The sequence below is a fragment of the Diadema setosum genome, chromosome 3 (assembly GCF_964275005.1).
Source record: "Diadema setosum chromosome 3, eeDiaSeto1, whole genome shotgun sequence".
Classification (NCBI taxonomy): Eukaryota; Metazoa; Echinodermata; class Echinoidea; order Diadematoida; family Diadematidae; genus Diadema; species Diadema setosum.
In genome coordinates this window covers 15,720,775-15,740,264 of record NC_092687.1, presented here as the reverse complement: position 1 = coordinate 15,740,264, position 19,490 = coordinate 15,720,775, and the positions used below count along the sequence as shown (strand labels likewise).

The 19,490-nt window shown below is 39.9% G+C and overlaps 1 protein-coding gene across 1 annotated transcript; it reads right to left on the bottom strand.

The window, feature by feature from the left end:
- Positions 1-1,911: 1,911 nt before the first annotated feature.
- Positions 1,912-19,490, bottom strand: LOC140246646 (baculoviral IAP repeat-containing protein 1-like). The gene is made up of 5 exons (XM_072325987.1): positions 19,370-19,490; positions 17,389-17,514; positions 16,962-17,033; positions 8,601-10,102; positions 1,912-2,154 (listed from the first exon to the last, which is right to left on the bottom strand). Exons 1-5 carry the CDS (start codon positions 19,488-19,490, stop codon positions 1,912-1,914), a joined length of 2,064 nt encoding a protein of 687 aa, XP_072182088.1.

Genomic DNA, 19,490 nt, shown 5'->3' with positions numbered 1-19,490 from the left:
TTCGTCCAAAACCCGTTCCTTCCGTAATTCTCCGAGTGCCTTACATGCCCCCAAACGACATCCAATAAGAAAAAGAAAAGTCTGCCGCAGATCTGCGGCAGACTTGCCGCAGGTCTGCGGCATACTTTTTAGTCTGCGGCAAGAGTAAGCGGGAGTATGCGGCAGAACCAAGCTTTGCTGCAGACCTGCCGCATACTAGTATGCGGCAGGAACAGTCTGTGGCAGATCTGCGGGAAGGCTGCCACAGAAAGGAACTTGCGGCAGACTTCTCGCATACTATAAACAGTCTGCCGCAAGGCTGCCAGAGAAGTCTGCTGGAAGGCTGCAACAAGCTCACTCATACCTAATTAACGTACAGTCTGCGGCAAGGTCGGCACAGACAGACACTTTGAGGCTCGCTTAACGTACAGTCTGCGGCAAGGTCGCCACAGACAGACACTTTGAGGCTCGCTTAACGTACAGTCTGCGGCAAGGTCGCCACAGACAGACACTTTAAATTCAGGATTACTTAACATACAGACAGACACTCAGGCGCCCTAACATACAGTGACAAGGTTGCCACACACACATGCTACATGTAAATTACCTATTGCAACCCGGCCGGAGTAGTAATATTCTCAATTTTGTGAGCACTGCAAGATTGTAATAGAAATACACTAAAATAGGTAACTATTGCAGTTAGGTATATTTAGTAAACTGTCAAAAAGCATACTGCCGCACCAGGTCACAAGAATGAACACTTTGCAAGCTCACTTTACATTATGACCACAGGCTGCAACAAGGTCTCCACAGACAGATCCTATATATGTTATCTTATGTGTTTATTTTGAAATGTGTGCTTTATAGTATATATGAATAATGTATCTACTGCTTGAGTAATAAAGACATTCCCTTCCATAGACAATAAAATAAATGAAATGAAATGAATGAAATGAATGTGTGTGCATGTGTGTATTTGTGTGTGTATGCGGGCGTGTGTGCGTGCACTTGTGTGCATGAATAAAGGCGGGTTTTTCACTTCGAACGTAGTTTCTGTTGGTTCTTATATCCATTATTCATTTTCATTTTGAGACCATCCAGATTCCAGTTGGAGCTTGATTGCTGTTATCTTTACATCAATTACGAATTTTCATTGAGAGAATATGTACAAAATATTTTAAAAATCCTGCATATCAAAGCCTATATTTTTTTCAACTTTCATGTTTCCATATGACATGGGTTCTACCTGTCTCAATGCGTGTGTTCTTTTTGGTCATAAAAACGTAATAAAGACGTCATAAAGTCGTCAAAAGTATGCATACGATTTGCTTCTAGATTGATTATTAATATTCATGAGAGATGATCTAATATGCAAAAGCTAGTGGCAATAAGTAAATACATTAACCTATAAGGTATCTATTTTGACTTCAACCTCAAAATGTGTAAGAAATTGTACACTCTATTGTGATATTCATTATTCAAACTTCAACTAGTGTTTCAGGATATATTTTCATATTTCAGCTGGCCTGATAAGATATATGGAATCTGTAGTTTAGTAACCGTGCCTTAAAACATTACAATTTTTTGTGGGTATATTAATCATGTGATGCATTGCAATTGTATGTAGAACTAGAGTCTAGAATACTAGGGTCTGCTGCAGACCTGCCGCTTACTTGCAGCAGCCTTCCCGCATACTTTCCGATGTAGGTTAGGTCATTTAGGAGTCTGCTGCAGACTTGCCGCTGACTTGCAGCAGTTTTCCTGTTGACTTGCCGCTGACTTGCCGCAGCCTCCCCGCTTACTTACTGCATACCTGTAGGAACCTTGCCGCAGATCTGCCGCAGATCTGCCACAACCTCTTCCTGAAATCGTACTTATGAATATTCATCAGTAACAGTCTGCTGCAGATCTGCCGCAGATCTGCCACAACCTCTAATTATTTTTAAAATGCTGCCGCAGATCTGCCGCAGATCTGCCGCAGACTCTCCAGCCTCCCTCACTGGCCTGGAAGAGTATGCTGCAAGGTCGCGGCAAGTCTGCGGCAGCAGCTAATTTGCATGTGAAAATGATGCCTGTCTGCGGCAAGGCATCCACAGCAGTATGCGGCAGGCTGATTTCTTTCCTATGGGATTCTTTTTGCCCGTCGACAGAGAGGCCAACAGGATGGTAATCCACCTGTTTGAAGGCAGTCAAGAAGTACATTGTATCCCCTTTCCACGGTCAACTACATGTGCCAGTGAACAATGGAAATATCGATCGGGTGCGAGGTATGAATAGAGCGTGCGCTGATGAGCTCACACAATCTTCGTGTTCTACACAAAACCAGGCACCTGACTGGAATGACTGGGGTCAGCGAACGCGAAAATCTAACTGATCTCAGCCTTGGTGGCTATGTACATGCTCGTACGAATTAAGCGAAAACTAGATCAGAAAAAAGTAAATAATACTGTGAAATACGCATTTTTCAAACAGGAAAAGAACCAAAACAGATAGAATAAACTCTGCTCTTTTTATCAAACCCACTTTTCTGGGCAATTTAACACAACGAAACATGAATTTAGGCCAAGAAAGCAGGCACTCATATCTTCATCTTGGGGACCTGGTATACCAGGTACCCGTATATCAGTTGCTCCCACGGGAAGGGGTTAAGCCTACGTTGTAGGTCAAGGAAGGTGAACATTCAATACATTTGTGACATACATGTCATTTTAATATTTTGCAAATCATGTGAAACTGTCATCACACATTGTCCACTTGTACTATAGACCTATTAGGAAAATCCTGCATTATGGCAGAGGCGTAACCAGTCGCGATAGCGACATTTCTTGTTTCTTAAAGGGGAAGGCTAGTAACTGATCAGTGGGAATCAGTGGAAATGCTGGGAGATGATTGTTCCAATTCTTATGGGATTCATTCAAGAGTTCATTGTATATCTATTGTTGTGTGAAAATGATTTGCTTCAGAATGGTCTCATATTCAAGTAATGTGCAGTTTAATGCTTCCAGGTTAACGTCCCTGGTCAGTGACGGGGCATTAATCTGCACATTACGTGAATATGAGACCGTTCTGAAGCAAATCATTTTCACACAACAATAGATATACAATGAACTCTTGAATGAATCCCATAAGGATTGGAACAATCATCTTCCAGCATTTCCACTGATTCCCACTGATCAGTTACTAGCCTTCCCCTTTAAAGATCATGGTCACTTCTTATTCAGAACGTAAAGGCCGTGTCACACCTTTCCGGGCAAGCCTTGCGTGCGACTTGCAAAGAACAATTTCGACTACCCGGAGGTCCCCGTAGATGATCCGCACATGACAGTACCTAGCATGTATCTCAACCGTAGTCGCCCGGAGGTGCGCACGCATATATTTTTTTACCCGCAACACCGTGTTTAAGGCCGTGTCACACCAGCCTTGCTTGCGACTTGCAAAGAACAATTTTGACTACCCGGAGGTCCCCGTAGATGATCCGCACATGACAGTACCTAGCATGTATCTCAAAAGTAGTCGCCCGGAGGTGCGCACGCATATTATTTTACCCGCAACCGTGTTTAGGTCCTGTCACACCTTTCCGGGCAAGCTACTCGGGCTTGTTACGTATAGGGATTTTCTAGCATACCGGACATTCCTGAGGGCGGAAAAGGATTTGTGCGAGTCAGCGCATGTGTCTTACTTGCTGGACGCGTTATACTTGCGAGTATACTGTGTAACCTTTGTACCAGTCGCGTGGGGGCTGACAACTCAGTGAAGGAATTCCTCTAATGGAATGGCTGAAATCGCACAGAATTTCATTATCTTGGCTGCATACGGGACTGCGAAGTACCTGCGTGGGAATTGCCTGGGAAGTACTGCCGCTAAGGGTCTCCTACTGGCGTTCTGCGTGGACCTCTACGGACATTCCCGCGACTCACCCGGAAAAAAGTTTTGGTCATGCTCAAAACTTGGTTGCGGTTACATCGGACTTGCGTGAGCACCTCCGGGCAACTACGCGCTAGATACTGTCAGGTGCGGACCAACTGCGGAGTGCTCCGGGGAGTAAATTTGTTTCCCCGCAAGTCAAGCCGCAGAAGTTCCCCCGTACGTTATGACAAGGCATGAATGAAAATTGCCAACATTCTTGTTCGCCCGCTGAAAATCTTCTACGTGCTGGAAACTACCTCCTCGCCACAGGCCCGCGTAGCTTGCCCGGAATGGTGTGACACGGCCTTTATACTTTAAGATAATATAGATTTTCCCAGCCAATTTCACACTTTTGTCAGTCCATTTGATAGAAGGTTCATTCAGTTTAGCAAAAAAAAAAAAAAAAAATCCTCGTTATAGCACAGTTTGTCTTTCAAAAATGCAATTTGTTTGTTCAATTTAGCATTTCGTCAAATGAAATTTGCACATGTGGCTTTCGAATTCGTACATAGGGCATTCATTTTGGCTTGTACTCTACGTTAATTCAAATTCGCCATCACTCGCCAAAAAGGGTATTTGAGTCATTCAATTTCTCGAATTGGCAGTCAAACATTTCATCCAAATTTGCTTCATATTTTTTGTTTAAAAGGCAATAATATTTAAACGTGTATTTCCAAGTGACTTTTGTTTTATCCATACACACTGTTAAGCAGTAAAAGTATCATATTTCAACCCTATATAACTCGAGTTGGTGACAGTTCTGTCGTCTGTAACGCCCCTTTTCTTTCGTACATATCATTATAGGCGTTCATGTGTTAATACTGCATCAGATTGACTTCATCTTCTTACAGTAATGACAGCACAAGTTAGATACAGACGTATATCACAAGAAGACCGCAGAGAAAGAATTCTAGGAACATTTTGATGATCATAACATCTTCGGACTAAGAGACTCAATAAGCACATTGAAAAAAAAAAAACTGCTGCGAAAATCTCTACAATGAATACGAAAATATGATATGTAATGATACTTACAAAACAATAACTATGGTGAAAAAGAAATAAAGACACATCCAAAGCATAAACATGTGTGCTAAATTGACTGCAAAAGATGTCAAATTGGATGCCCCAAAATGAATTCGAATTGACGTGATCACGTGACTATATCATTTTGAACTGAATGAACGAGTAATGAAATGGTGCTTATCTTACGAATTTCAGTTGAAAAAATGTGAATTAGAATGAAGTTAAAAGTAATTCGAATGCTCCAAGATGAATCTGAATGAAGAGATCGTCAAATTGAAATACCGAACATGTCAACTACTTTAGATTTTGCTAAATTTAATGCAGCAATAAGGAATTTGACTGAAAAAAAAAATGCGAAATTTGCCGGGAAAACTTAAAGTGTCACGTTGCCCACCCGGTCGATCTTGCCAAGGTGTCTGTCCAGTTGACGGGAGACCTGGTTATCTTCATGTAAGCGATTGTACATACAGTACACCAGTTCTAGGCAAACTTACGTTTGTCTAGAACTGATGTAATATATGTACACTGTTTGTTTTTTAAAATCAATACTGCGTGGTGTTGTAATTACAGGCTGATTGACAGTTTGCCCTTTATCGACGTAAAGTAAACATCGGTTATTCAGTGTTTTATGTATTGCTAGCCATTTGATAAACAAGAATTATTAACATGCTCTGATAGGATTCACACCCAGAACCTGCTGATTGCTAGACAGGTGCCATATCCACATAAATGTCTGATCTATAGAATAAGGAGTACTTACGAACCACAGTGGTCAGTATTGCCCATACACGTGGGTCCGTTTTACCCGTCCCACGGCCTTTTCAGTTTTAACCAGAGCCTATCATAACTTACGTGTTACCAGAAAAAAAAAGTCGGAGCAGTTTTTTTTTTATTTTTTTTATTTTTATAAAGAGACAATCTGACGAGCCAAAGTTTAGTGGCCAGTTTTATGTCACTTTCCTCTAACATCTCACCATCAATGTACAGGCGCACTTCAAACTCACAAGATTGTCTTTGCAGTGAATACTAGTACATTGCTACAATGTCTATTACGAGATGATTTTCATAATTATAGATTATGAGGCCACAATAACGATTTTGTTACTTCAGTCACAGCCTTCTGACAGTTTATCCAGGCTGAATAACATAGCGTTAGCAATGTTCTTGCAGCAAAAAGAAAAAAAGATTTACTGCTAACTTTGAATTTGAATGTCACATTTTTTTTTTCGTTAATGACTGACGCTATTCACAATTTGGTTCTCATTGTTTTATAGGAATGACCAGAATTTGAGCTCAGAATATTTTAGTTCAAATGTTCTCTTTGAATTTTATACAAAATTGATATCTGTACTAACATCTTCCAAGTGAGAGGACATAACGTATACACATAGTAGTAAGAATATATGCTAGCATGTTACTTTAAAGGGCCCAAAATTCATCTTTCACCATTCGAAAAAATGCTTCCATACATCGGAAACTTCTACGAAAAAAAAAAGCAATTACAAATAGAATAACAACAAGAAAAAATCTGGCTGGGGTGATTTGTGGATAACGATTTGTTTTGTAGTACATGTACGTTAAGATCAAAAGCGTGAATTGATAAAAGTCGGTTACCGTCTTTTATTCTTGAAGCGCCCTCCCCGTACATTAGTGCCCCGCTTTTCATCTCTTTTAACCCCATACCCACTTTGGCTCCTACATCCTTTCTTTGAGGCCGAGTTTCATGTATAGACAATGCAAATACAAATCTTTTTTATTTTCATTTTAGGAAGACATCGCGACCCACTGGTTGAGATGCACTGCCATAGTGGGTAACCCAATGTAGAGCGTCCTTACATACGTGATGATTAAATCGTATCCAAGCAGTGGCTCGCGCGCGATGAATGCAGCTGTGGTCCGATATAATGTGATCGATGCAATCGAGAATATCAAGTAGCAAACACGATTGGGCAAGTTCTTCAATTCTAGTACTTTCTCAGGTGGAACTCCCTGTTTGAGATACTTGACGTTTACCCACATATAAGCGTTTCCCCCGTTTCGCATTTTTACCACAGTAATTTGTACCACTGAAAATGTTACATTCAGTATATAAAATACTGAATGTAAACACTTCGACTTCGGTCTGTTATGATAGATATGACAATCGTCTTATACAACTACCGTGACTATCTAAGAACGTACCTTACATTTCGAAGCCTGTTCGCTGAGGACCTTGTAGAAGTCTGCGTGTAATTTCACGCCAGTTGTTACCTTCTGCAGGACAGAACTGGAACACATCCCTTTCGCCAATTCACGTGCAAGAGTTCGTCCACAGTTCCTTTCGTCAATACGCAACGATTGCTAATGGGACGGAGCATTCATTGATAGAAGTAAAAGGCAATTATCCACAATGGAGTGATGTGGTAAAATGTACAGACCCCTTTTTTTTGGAAGTGATCAAATCAGAGCAAAGAGATTGATAAGATATGTCCATTCTTTGTATCGTAATTCACTATTAAATGCCTGTGGTTACTACGAGTAGCAATTTGCAATCTGTTACGTTTATCCTTAGTCTGATTTTATTCGAACTTGCAACGGTTGTATTACGCTCCCCAGGAAAGGTAATAAAAATCAAGTTTCTACCTAGCAAGACACAACAGTAGCTATCGAGGTGACAGACTCGTAGGGGCCTACTTTACTTCATCATCCAACTCCGTCATTATGATAGTTATGAAATCAGTTTAAACTTTTTGGATATTAAACTTTGACGAGTATTTGTATCTCCAAATTCCCATTCCTGTTCCACGACAGCCTTTAATACCGCTGTAAACGGTGGTTGAGGATTTTGCATCCACTCTCACACAGGGAAGGATAAAGACACTCAGAAGCCAGAATTTCATCGCCATTCTACAAAAGCTTTATTCTGTCGCTTTTCAAATCGACATCAACACAGTATCACCAAGGAGGTTCTAGAGAATGGTGTCACAACCGTCTTATTTCCTTTGCTAGATGTTCGAAGCCGCCGCTCAAAAATATTTGAAGCATGTGCCAAACAGGATCTGCCGGGCAGATAGGAAGACAATTGACTCGTGTCTCATTGCATAATCACTAGCCACTTTCAAAGGAAGATATTTCTTTGTGATGGTAATTACTTTTCGCTATCCCTTCTTATAAAAGGTAGTTGGTACAGACATGAGGATGCCCGAATAGAAATTGAGCAAAAAAAATGCTGAAATGAAGATGAAACTTACTCGACTGGGCATACCTGGGCACTAATCTGATATATCTATCAATAAAGAATTTTACTTGACGATTATTCCATATTAGTTTCATTTGCGGAAACTAAGCGGAAAAGTGATAAAACCAGCTTTCTAGGGTGGTACAGTTTTAAACATTTTCACACGATACAGCTCTGATTCACACTTTTTCGCAAATTTCTGGACCGAATTGTCTTTTGTTTTACATGCTTAATCATTAATTGAAATTTCATTTCACTTAATAAATAGATAAGCAAAATATTGCCAACATTATGATAACTTTCAAAATTAATCTTCAGAATGCTCAGCAAGACGGCGGCAAGGAACATCGATCATCAAAGGCACAAGTGGACCTGTGGAATTCCTTTGTACATCAATAGAAATCTGACAACTGTTTGAATAATTACAGCCAGTTGGAACTCCAATGTATAGAACCTCCTTGGTATCACTCACCACTTGATTACAGTGTACCATGAACGCAATTCCTGACTTTGTATGTTCTGGCGTATCCGGTGACACTTCGTATTCTTTCCATCGTTTCCCCACTGCTCTGGCGGCCTCCTCAGTATGACATTCGAAAGCAACGTCAACGCAGTAATCCTGCGTAGAGCACTCTATCAAGCTGCCAAGGACATCAAGACCTAGCTCATTCCCTAAAGATGAGGTGAAGTACAGTAGGTAACGGAACTCTTCGTGTCGACTGAGAAGTGTTTCTTTTAGGTCGTCGTATTTGGCGCGATCATTGGTGAATAGATATTCCACGTAAAACCCTGCAACATATTCTTGAAAGAATTTGTGGGGGAACGAAACCGTTGACACAAAGAAGGATGGAATGTCGACCTCTCTTTCCATTGTTAAAAATCTGACTTTGCAGGATGTTTCCATGGCATCACGACAATCTCTGAAATGTTCTTCACGAAATGAAAGTTTCCTGTCCAGTAAGCCATTCAGCGCAATCTCACTTATGTCTTGAATTGCCCTTCCAACTTTACCCTTCAATTGCTCAATGGCATTTTGGTCCTGTGGATTTTCACATACTTTTAAAGTGTAATGTTCTGTCAGAAAAGAGATAATTTCTTCAAATATCTGGGGGTTAGTTTGTACCTTTTGCGTTTCTTTCCGTCTCTCTTCATTTAGATTATTCCACATGAGGCAAAACATAATACAGTAGATGGGGAACGGGGCCATGTTCTTCTGGACGACATAATTTTCTTCCATGAAAGTAATCAAGCTCTCTGAAAGAGCATCCTTCTCTTGAAAGTACCTCCTGATATAGGTTGATAGATTCTCCTTGTTAAATCCTTCCACGCTAACAAAAATGTAATTTTCGCTAAAACGGAAAATTCTCCATAGTTCATCTTCTTCCCATTGTCGTGTGGTAACAATTACCTTGCAAGACTTGTATTGCTCTAATTCTAAAATGCGAATGACCTCACTTCTGTTGTTTTCACACATATTTCCGTGGTACTCATCGAAACCATCAAGCACAAGGAGAACTTTATTTTGACTTGTTGAGATGTAGTTGTCTATCTGGTTCGGTGTTGCTGTATTTGAATCAGAGAGATATCTTTTTACAATACAACTAACACTCTTGGCGTCTGTGACATCTCGAAGAGGAATTAGGAGCACCATGTCCAGATCCTGTAGAATTCTCCCATGGCTCCAGTCCCAGGCAATCTTGGCACAAAGAGTTGTTTTGCCGATACCTCTCTCACCCTGGAGAAAAATGCGCTTTGAAACACTGGTCAAAAGTTCCCCGTATGTTGTTGGTGTCTTACGTCCGCTTTGCACGTCTGTTTGACTCAAATTGATATCAATTCTAGCCAAATCAACATGTTCCATAAAGCTGAATGGATCCACTGTGACCTTGCATCTTGACTTACGATAATGCGCCTTCAGCTCTTCTTGACATTGCTGTACTTGTTCCTTTGTAAGCAAAACTGAGGTAGGCGCCACTACATGAAAGGGGATGTGCAATAAAGAGAGAAATGATACATTACATAAATAAATCTTAATTGTGGATAATTCATTTTCTTTTGTGTGATGATGCAGCATTTCTCCCACAGACAGACACAGCTCGCAACCAGGGTGTGTGGGAGAAATACTACATTATCTTGGCCAAAAAGCCAGCAATTTCATCTCAAGAACAAAAACTCATTTCAATCTGCAAACGCAACAAAAGGTTTTCGCTCGTACAGTACGATAAGAACCCCACCCCCGCCCACAGGCGATACTTTTTCATATACTAAATTAATCTATCTCACGAATTGAAATATATATGTCGTTGGTATCTCAAATTATCTACTTTCACCAATAACAAAATTTCAAATCACCAAACAAGCGTGTGCTTATGCTTGGATTGAAAAGTGGGAAATCCTCAGTGCTGATATGCTAATGCGTAAGAACACCATGTTTTGCTGGGCCTGGGGCAATTACCCCCTGGGCAATTATCCTAGACCCTTCCCCTGACCTAAACCATAAGCCTGATCCTGAACCTTATCCTAACTCTAACCCAACTCCATCCCTAAGCCTAATCCTATTGATAACCCTAATCTTTACTCTAACCTTTCCACGCAAGCCGCTGTCACACTTTGCCGGATAGGCTCACCGTACAAGAAACGTGCGATATTTTGCTCATCCATTGTTCAAATCGTCAATCCAATGGACAAAGTGTTTCCGTTTTAGAGGAGCGTACATGCACGGTGAAGGGATCGAACAAAACGCACCTGGAGCAATTGTGTAAAGGACAGTGGACGTGCGCATGAGAAATGAATATGAACCGAAAGCCAACAGGACAAGACGCACAAGAAACAAATGGAAGAAGCATGAGGCGTACATCGAACGTCAGAGAACCTTGCGTATGCTTTTGATGTGCTGTGCAAAGCCGTTCCATCCGTTCCATCTCTTGCAGCAAAGGACTCTACTGGACGCTTAGTGGATTGATACGCGTGGAAAACACCAATTACAGTACAGATACAGGAGAAAACGTACAACCATCAGTCAAGGGCAAGATTGCGCTATCCGTGTTCGGCGAGAGAGAAAGGGAGGGAGAGATGGAGAGAGAGAGAGAGAAACACTTTTTCCATGCACACAATTTTCTTGCCGCTCTGACGGATATCACCGGAAGATAAACGTCCATCCAAGGGATAAAAACGATATAAAACGCATTTTAAAGGATATCAATGGATGAAAATAAAAAACAAGAACAAACCGTAATCGTTCCCCATGCATTTGCCTTATCCGGCAAAGTGTGACAGGGGCATAACCAGTACCAGTATTTAGCCGGGGAATAATATGTCATCGGGGGTAATAGACCGGTTTACTAATGATCTGCATAATGACGTCAACCCCACGCAACCCTAGTGATTGTAACTATGTCGGGCAAGCGAAATAAACGCAGACGCGCGAGCCACATTGTTTTTGCATTCACGCGTGTATTGTCTACGTTTGTTATAGGCCCTAATCTTACTTTGTGATGGCGTCAGCTTCAAGTTCTAGCCAAAGTTCGAGCAAGCCATGGAAGGATTGGACAGTTAAGGAATTAACTGTGTACTAGTATTTGAGGGATAGAGGTGTGAGCACAAGCGGCTACAACAAGGAGAAACTCATCAAACTTGCAACTGCCGTAGCCGATTTGGATTTGCCCATCGATCCCGACCTCTCCCGGCGGACACGGGCCGGTCACTGCAGGAGAAGCTCGCTCGGGTAGGCTGCTCGTTCTCCGATCCTACCAAGCTCGCTGGGTTACATCCAACTTCGAGAGTATTCCATATTTTGGACTCTTTGACGTGTTCAACTACCTGATCATCAATCGGGCTGTCTATGACCGGAAAAAGCTAAAGGGATACAAGTCATTTGAGGACTACCGTCTTTTCGCGGATTGGAATGTTTCAAGCCTGAAGTTCAATGAGGTTTCGGACACGAGCCCTGTTTGTGTTATCCTTGGTGAGGATAGGCTGACGTAAAAGGACCGGACATACCTCAACAAACCAACCTACCAGACCTGGGTCGTGATTAATAAGTCAACGGGGGAAATAAATGTTGCCTACTGCGAATGTCAGGGAGGGTAGGTCTATCACTGCTTTTGTTTTTAGGTCTATCCTACGTCTAGATCTACTCTAGATCTAGTCTATCTAGGGCTAGGCCCATATTGTTAATAAAAAAATGGGTCAAAATCGTCATTCTATTTCATGAAGTCTAATCAGTCTGAGTCTAACTTAAAAAAAAATCCTTTGAAACATATCGATCATGAGAGATTCGTTGTCTACACCCCCCCCCCCCCCCCGGGAAAAAAGTTCTGAGAGGTTTAGATTTTACAATCAATCATGCTTGAAATCATTGAAGTATGAAGTGAGGCGGTCATACTGTTGCATGTTCCGTAGCAGCAGTGTTTTCCACCCATTTTCAGAAACTACTGAAGACAAAATCGAAACCAAAATTCAACAAAATCAAAACTATAGTACAAATTGCGTTTGATCACAGCAGAATTGCCCCTCATCTAAGGTTGGGAATTGATTTAGACCCGTACGGAATGCCAGGAGGTAAAGTCGAAGTTGAGCAGCATCGCACACATGTATACAACATACAGATAAGTCTATGAGGACGTGTCGGGGACGGCTGCAGCCGCAGCCGACGTTGCAGGCTCGTATCCTTTGTTTGACCAAGGTTGCGGCCGTGTGCAAAATTAAAGATCTGTGCATATAGGCCTATCAGTAAGCCGGTCTATTGCCCGGCAAGTTCTGCTCGTTACGCGTACGCTCACTTACGACTAGTGACCCAATTAATGCGTGTAGAGGCGATGGAAACTTGACATTCGTGCTGTGTGTACGCTGGTATTCGAAGCTACACACTTGTAATTGCGTACAGAGACAGACTGTGTATAGTTATGTGTACGCAAGTACTTTGTGTTAAAAAAAAATCCCACTGATCGAAAACTATATATTATCAGATAACACTATCACTGATATGAGTAATAGCTGTATGGTGTACAATTTAGTTGGAAATGATTTGAATATGAAAGTATAAATCATTTTCATCAAATCTTTGATTAATTTCAAAGGTAGGTTACAGATGTAGTCAAATTTCTGACCCTCTTACAGCATGGTATGTCACAAACATCCCCGCGGCCCTCCCTCCTCCCCCCCCCCGTTTCTACCCTGTCCTGCCAAAGTCATACTCGTTTGACAACCTTTACATTTCGCAACACTTATTATTTTTTTTTTAAGGTGCTTACTTTAACCCATGATTCGGGCCTTTTGCCCTACATTGCACCATTTTGCAGCTTCTTGCACGATCATTTATTATCATAAGTTTATTATCATTTCTAAATAACGTACGTTCCTTTGCGTAGAAATTGGTGAAAGGTCTAATTGTTTACTCTTCTTAACTACCAGTACCTTAAAATCTTTTATGACTGCCTCCCTCTAAGCCCGTTGAAGTGCACTGCACAATTTATTGTGTTGATAAATAGCCACGTGCATGTATATTTATTGTCATTATTATCATTGCTTGAATATACCCAGAGCTATGCGCCTGACTTACTTTGTAATGTAACTAGAAGCATAATAGGAAATTTATGTAGTTGCTGACGAGGCTTCAGCCCAAACACTTTTCAACCTATCTTTATTATGCCGGATGGAAAAACATATGCAATCGGACTTTCTGCAACAATAATCTCATTAAAGCAGTGAATAAATCTAGAAGTTTTGTAAGAAGGAGCGGAAGGTTGTCCATTGTGTTCATGCGTTACAAATATCAAGTTGTTAATTGGGTTCTCCCTCTGAAGAAACAAAAAAAATCTCCTTTGCAAAAGCGACTGTTTCAGTTGTTTTTTTGTGTTATCAACTAAAAAATGAGTATCTGAATATAAGAACGACCCAAGTCCATGGAAGACCATTTTGAGTAAACTTTAAAAAAAAACTTCATATCTTTTTTATTTGTCCAATAATATTCTATTTAACTGTGATGCGAAGGCAACATTGTATATACAAATTAGAACATAATATTATTATGACAATAACCATTTACATTAATTGTGGAGAGGCCATTTTGTGTGATGGACTTGGGTCGTTCTTTGAATCATTATGGACTTTGGTCGTTCTTTGAATCATATACATGATATTCTACTATAGAGATGAGAGAAGGACGAGAGAGGGCGCTATAATAGGAATGTAAGAATGACCCAAGTCCTTCATTCTTACATTCATATATGATTTAACTCATTCATTTCAGGCATTTCTGGGGGTAATTAGGATTTATCATTTATACACAAGATGAGTCCATGCATAAGCTACAATTTCCCATGTCAAACTAAATTTGGCCAAAAATTGGACTTGGGTCGTTCTTATATTCAGATCTTCAAATGATACATCAAAAAAGATGCAGATTTTTTGGTTTTGCAAACGTTAGTGAGGTGTGAAAATAATTGATTAAAGACAGGTATAATTGACGTCTTCTTCCTTTTTGGCTTGCTGTTTTCCGTTTTCCGTCTCTGTCTTCTCTCATGTCCACCAATTAAAGGTAATCATAACAGAAATATTTACATATTTGCAAATGTGTAAACTCACACGAAATTTCAATTCATTTCTTAGTTGCCCTGTCAGTTGTGAGCAAAATATTTCACAATGCCTTGACAATGTCTTGACAATGCGTATCATTGTACAGACTCCTAAAGAAGGCGTAGGACGCCGAAAATTTGAGTCGAATAAACTCATGCTTTATTGTTTCTGTGACTTTGTATACGCTTTTATGCACTTTGTTTACAAAGATGATTTGTTGTCATCCCCCATACCCCCGTTTCCCACCCCTGCTTCCTCCATCACTCCAAAGAATGTTAAGTACATAATACTCTCATAAGAATCAAGCATTTGACAGCTAATGATCGAATTATATGTGGATAATCCCAAAAGCTCCACAGGAAAGAATGCTAGCTGGCCTGGCCTCACTCTACAGGGTCTATCAAAAAAAAAAATTACACTTTTAAAAAAAATTGTCTAAATTCCATTTATTTGGAAGATTTTTTTCATATTGGTGGATGCCCAATAGTGAAATCTTTCAAGTGCAATCAATAAAACATTTTTTTTTTTTTTTGTTCACGCTTGGCTGAACACTGACGCTCTTTGTCCAGAGTGCGAAAAATGACATGCGCCAAATTGAAAGAAGATTGAAAATTCAGCCAGAAGCCCAAATTGGTGTTCTCATTTAAATAAATTTCTCTTTTGCTCACAGTTTTGATTATGTTATGATAGTTTAGGAATTTTCCGGCAATTCTCTGTCACGTTTTAAATGAATCCATTGTGTTACGAAAGGTCTTGTAAGCACGGTTATCACAAATCATGCACAGACATATCGAACCCACATGCCAGTCACTCAGTCAAGAAGAAAAGTACAAATTTAATGCATCCTTAAATCATTCAATCAATGCAATCAATCCAATCAATCAAGCATTCAATAAATCAATCAATTAGATAATTAATCAATCAATTAATCAATCAATCAATCCATCAATCAATCATTCATTTAATCAATCAATCAAACAATCACTCAGTCACCATTGTATGCATGTTTTATAAAAAGTAGCAGATCGACATAGTGAATATCACTCCCCCCCCCTCCCGTGGCTTAAAGGCTAATCAATGTTTGGAAAACTGATTTATTTGTTTAATTTATTCATTCAATCAGCCGATTAATTATTTCAATGATTGTAAAGTGATGAATTGATTATTGAGTTGATTCACTAATTGAACGACTCAATGACCAACTAACTGATATATCGGTTGGTGTATTGATGGGTTGATTGATTGATTGATTGGTTGATTGATTGGTCAATCAATTGATTGATTAATGTGATGAATGATTTGAATGTTGATGAATTTGGTACCATTACCACATTAATGAATAACTGGCATATGGTATTGATGTGTCCGTGTATTGTGAAAACTGTGCTTTAAAGATCTTGAAGTAATTACACACTCTAATTCTCACCAATTGACTTAGAAATGAAATCATTATGATTACGATAAAACTGACAAAAAATCTCAGACTATCATAACATAATCCAAGCTTTAAGCAAAAAGGCAATTTGTTTGAATAGGAGCACTTATTTGGACCGCTGACTGAATATTCCATCTTCTTTCAATTTGGCGCAAGTCATTTTTCACACTCTGGACAAAGAGCATCAGTGTTCAGTCAAGCGTGAATATTTTTTTTGTTGTTGTTGATTGCACTTGATAGATGAGACTATTGGGCATCCATAAATGTGAAAAAAATCTTCAAAATATTTTGAAATGTAATTTAGACATTTCTTTTTCAAAAGTGTAGTAGCTTTTTTGATACACCCTGTATAGAGTCAAAGTGCAGTCAAGTATGCGCACAGCTGTTTTCTGATAAAAATTCCTTTTACATAGGAAATTTGACAAAATGACTTTTACCAGCGTGCCCTTTCTATTTTCAGACAGAAAGAGAGAGGACCCCAAATGTTCGCTTCATTACTAAGACATGGGTGGTAATTTAAGACATATTCGTTCAAGAAATCCAGTGCGAATTACAAGTTTGTTTTTTTTTTTAATCTTAGCCCTTTGTTGTAAATTCATAATGTATGAAATGAATATGGGAGCACACCGAAACGCCTTCATAAAAACAAAAAACTAACCACGCAGTAAAACCTAGTATCTCTGGAACTGGTTGCTGTTGGACCTTGACAGCAATAAACTCTACATTACATTTCTTTTAATAATGAACAACAATGTGACACAGGAATATTATAGTGTATACTAGCAAAGGTTTAATTAATATTGTTACACTAATTTCTCATACTCATTAATTCTTCTTCCTCACGAAGTTGTACTTGAGCTCTTGGTCTACGCCAGGAGGGATTACAGCCACATCCTGCAAAACATAAGATCAACAGTGGAACAAAATTAGTACTGATTTTCCAATGAGCTCTGAAATTGACAGGTTTGATTTGTCTACGTATCTAACATTGTAGAATCTCCAATTGCTCGCATGTTTTAGTTTAATATATCCCGTGTATCCCTTCACAAAACCATTATACAGAACTGATTGAAAAGAACAATTTTTGTATTACACTTATTCGAAGAGTAGACTAATGCGTTGTAGCTATCGTAACGTTAAACTAACTGACTTTCACGGGTTTTGTGTTGATGCAGATCGACAGCACTGTTATTCATATCGATAAGTTAGGCCAAATAAAAGTATCCAACAATTAAAAAGAATTTCACACCTTTTCTTCGTAGGTAGTCCGGATAGTATTTTTGCAGAAGCTTTCCAACAAGAAGAGATAGGATGGCTATGGCAATAGGTACACCAATTACTAGTCCAACGATGAGACCAACGTGAACATGTTTTTCTAAAATTGTACAGAGACACATATGACAAAATATTTTCTTACCAATCAGGTACAGGCGAAAAGTTAATACAGTTCATGGTCGGTTACATGATTACTGGCGATATATCTACGAAATAATTGCGTGTATCACACACTAACAATGTCAATGAAATTACTGATATCCAGAGAGCAACATCCCTTAAGAGTACATTTATTTTAAACTTCGAATTTCCGAAGGAAGAGAGTTCCAAATATGAGGTCCGGTGTGTCCGAAGATTTCAGAGCCATCACCGTTTTAGGATTATATAACTGATATTTGTCAGATCGTCTGGTGGGATGAAAATGTTTGCCCTTGTTTGATTGAAATAGTGACAAAGTGAGTGAGAAGAAAGACGCGGGCAACTGACCATTATGTAAGCGAAACGTTTAGGTTTTTCCTTACCTTTACTAAGTATTAGTAAATAGTGAAATGAATGGAAATGTTCACGCATATGTTTGAAAGGCTTAATTAACATATGTACGCACATGGCAAGGTTAATCTACTCAGAATTACGGGTGCAAGTCACGAGACCGACACCCACGTGTCATACAGACCACAAGTCACAGAGCTCACGAGTCATACAGCCCATGAGTTATACAGCTCACGAGTCATACAGCCCATTAGTTCGACTATAAGCTAACAATATCCATGAGACCGACATTATCTGTCGAACTCGTGTTGTTTTTACCTAGTGTCGAACTCATTGGCTTTATTTTACCTAGTGTGGAACTCATGGGCTGTATGGCTCGTGAGCTGTATGCCTCATGGACCTGTTTTCAATGCTGAACTCGTGGGCTGTATGACTCGTGGTGTCGGTCTTGTTGGATGACCCCAGAATTACTCGATCAAATTAATGTATGGTGAACGAGACATTAAAACCAAGAAAATCATATAAAAGAAGGTGTCAAAGCAGAGGGAAATGTCTCCTAACACAGATTTTTAATGTGACTTATTAAAAGATATTCGCGCCACTGAGAAATGGAGAGTTAAAACTGACTGATTTGCTTCACCGATATTCGCTCCGGAACAGCCGTATTTTTCGAGCCCTAAAATATGACGTCACGAAATGAACAAAACCTTTTACGAGTGCAGCGGGACATCGAGGCCACCATTCATAAAGCACGTATTTCTTGGTGAGCGGATGCAATATCTCGCCTGTCTTTAGTCGCATCTGCTTTCTCGGTTGATACATTAAAACGTCCAATCTTTACCTTATATTGCACGGAAAGACTTTGAGTTTGATGTCGAGAGTAAATTGAGTGATGACAGTGACAATTGCACTGATAGTGACAGTGGCAAAGTCGATATGGATATGGAAAGTCGCTGCGGACACAACTCGTTTGGGGTATGCATGGAAACGGGCATACGTATGCAGCTGCCTCTCCATACGTATGCCCCAAACGAACCACGTCCGCTACGGCCCTCCATAGACGGATCTCACTGTTTTGATGGAGTGCGTAGCACAGCGCACAGTTCGTGACGTCATAATCTTGGTCACTAAAATTTTGCTGTCAGATCGGGTTCAGGTGGTCTAAAAAAGGTCTCAAAACACCATCTATCCGTCGTTCTGGAGACGTTTTTACCTTCTGAAAGTTAATTATTCATATTCCTAGAGACTTAAGCTGCCAGAAATGTTTAAATTGCCTTGTTAATGAATATCGTCTTTTTTTTTCTCGTTCACCATAGGCCTACTTTAAAGTTCCTCGGGACGAGTGATTCAAAACATACTGAAATATTATATTGTGTAAATCTATTGTAATCCTAGAGAACAACTAGTCATATTATTATACTATATGTGATCATTCAGAAAGACTGAATTGGTAAAGTTTCACAAACCTGGTATAGGCAAAATGACGATTTCAACTGCCGACGCCCCAGTCATCAACGAGTCACCGATAGCAATGCACGTAAAGGTTTGCTCTGTCCCATGCAAGCCTTGAGGCGGAACAGTGATCAT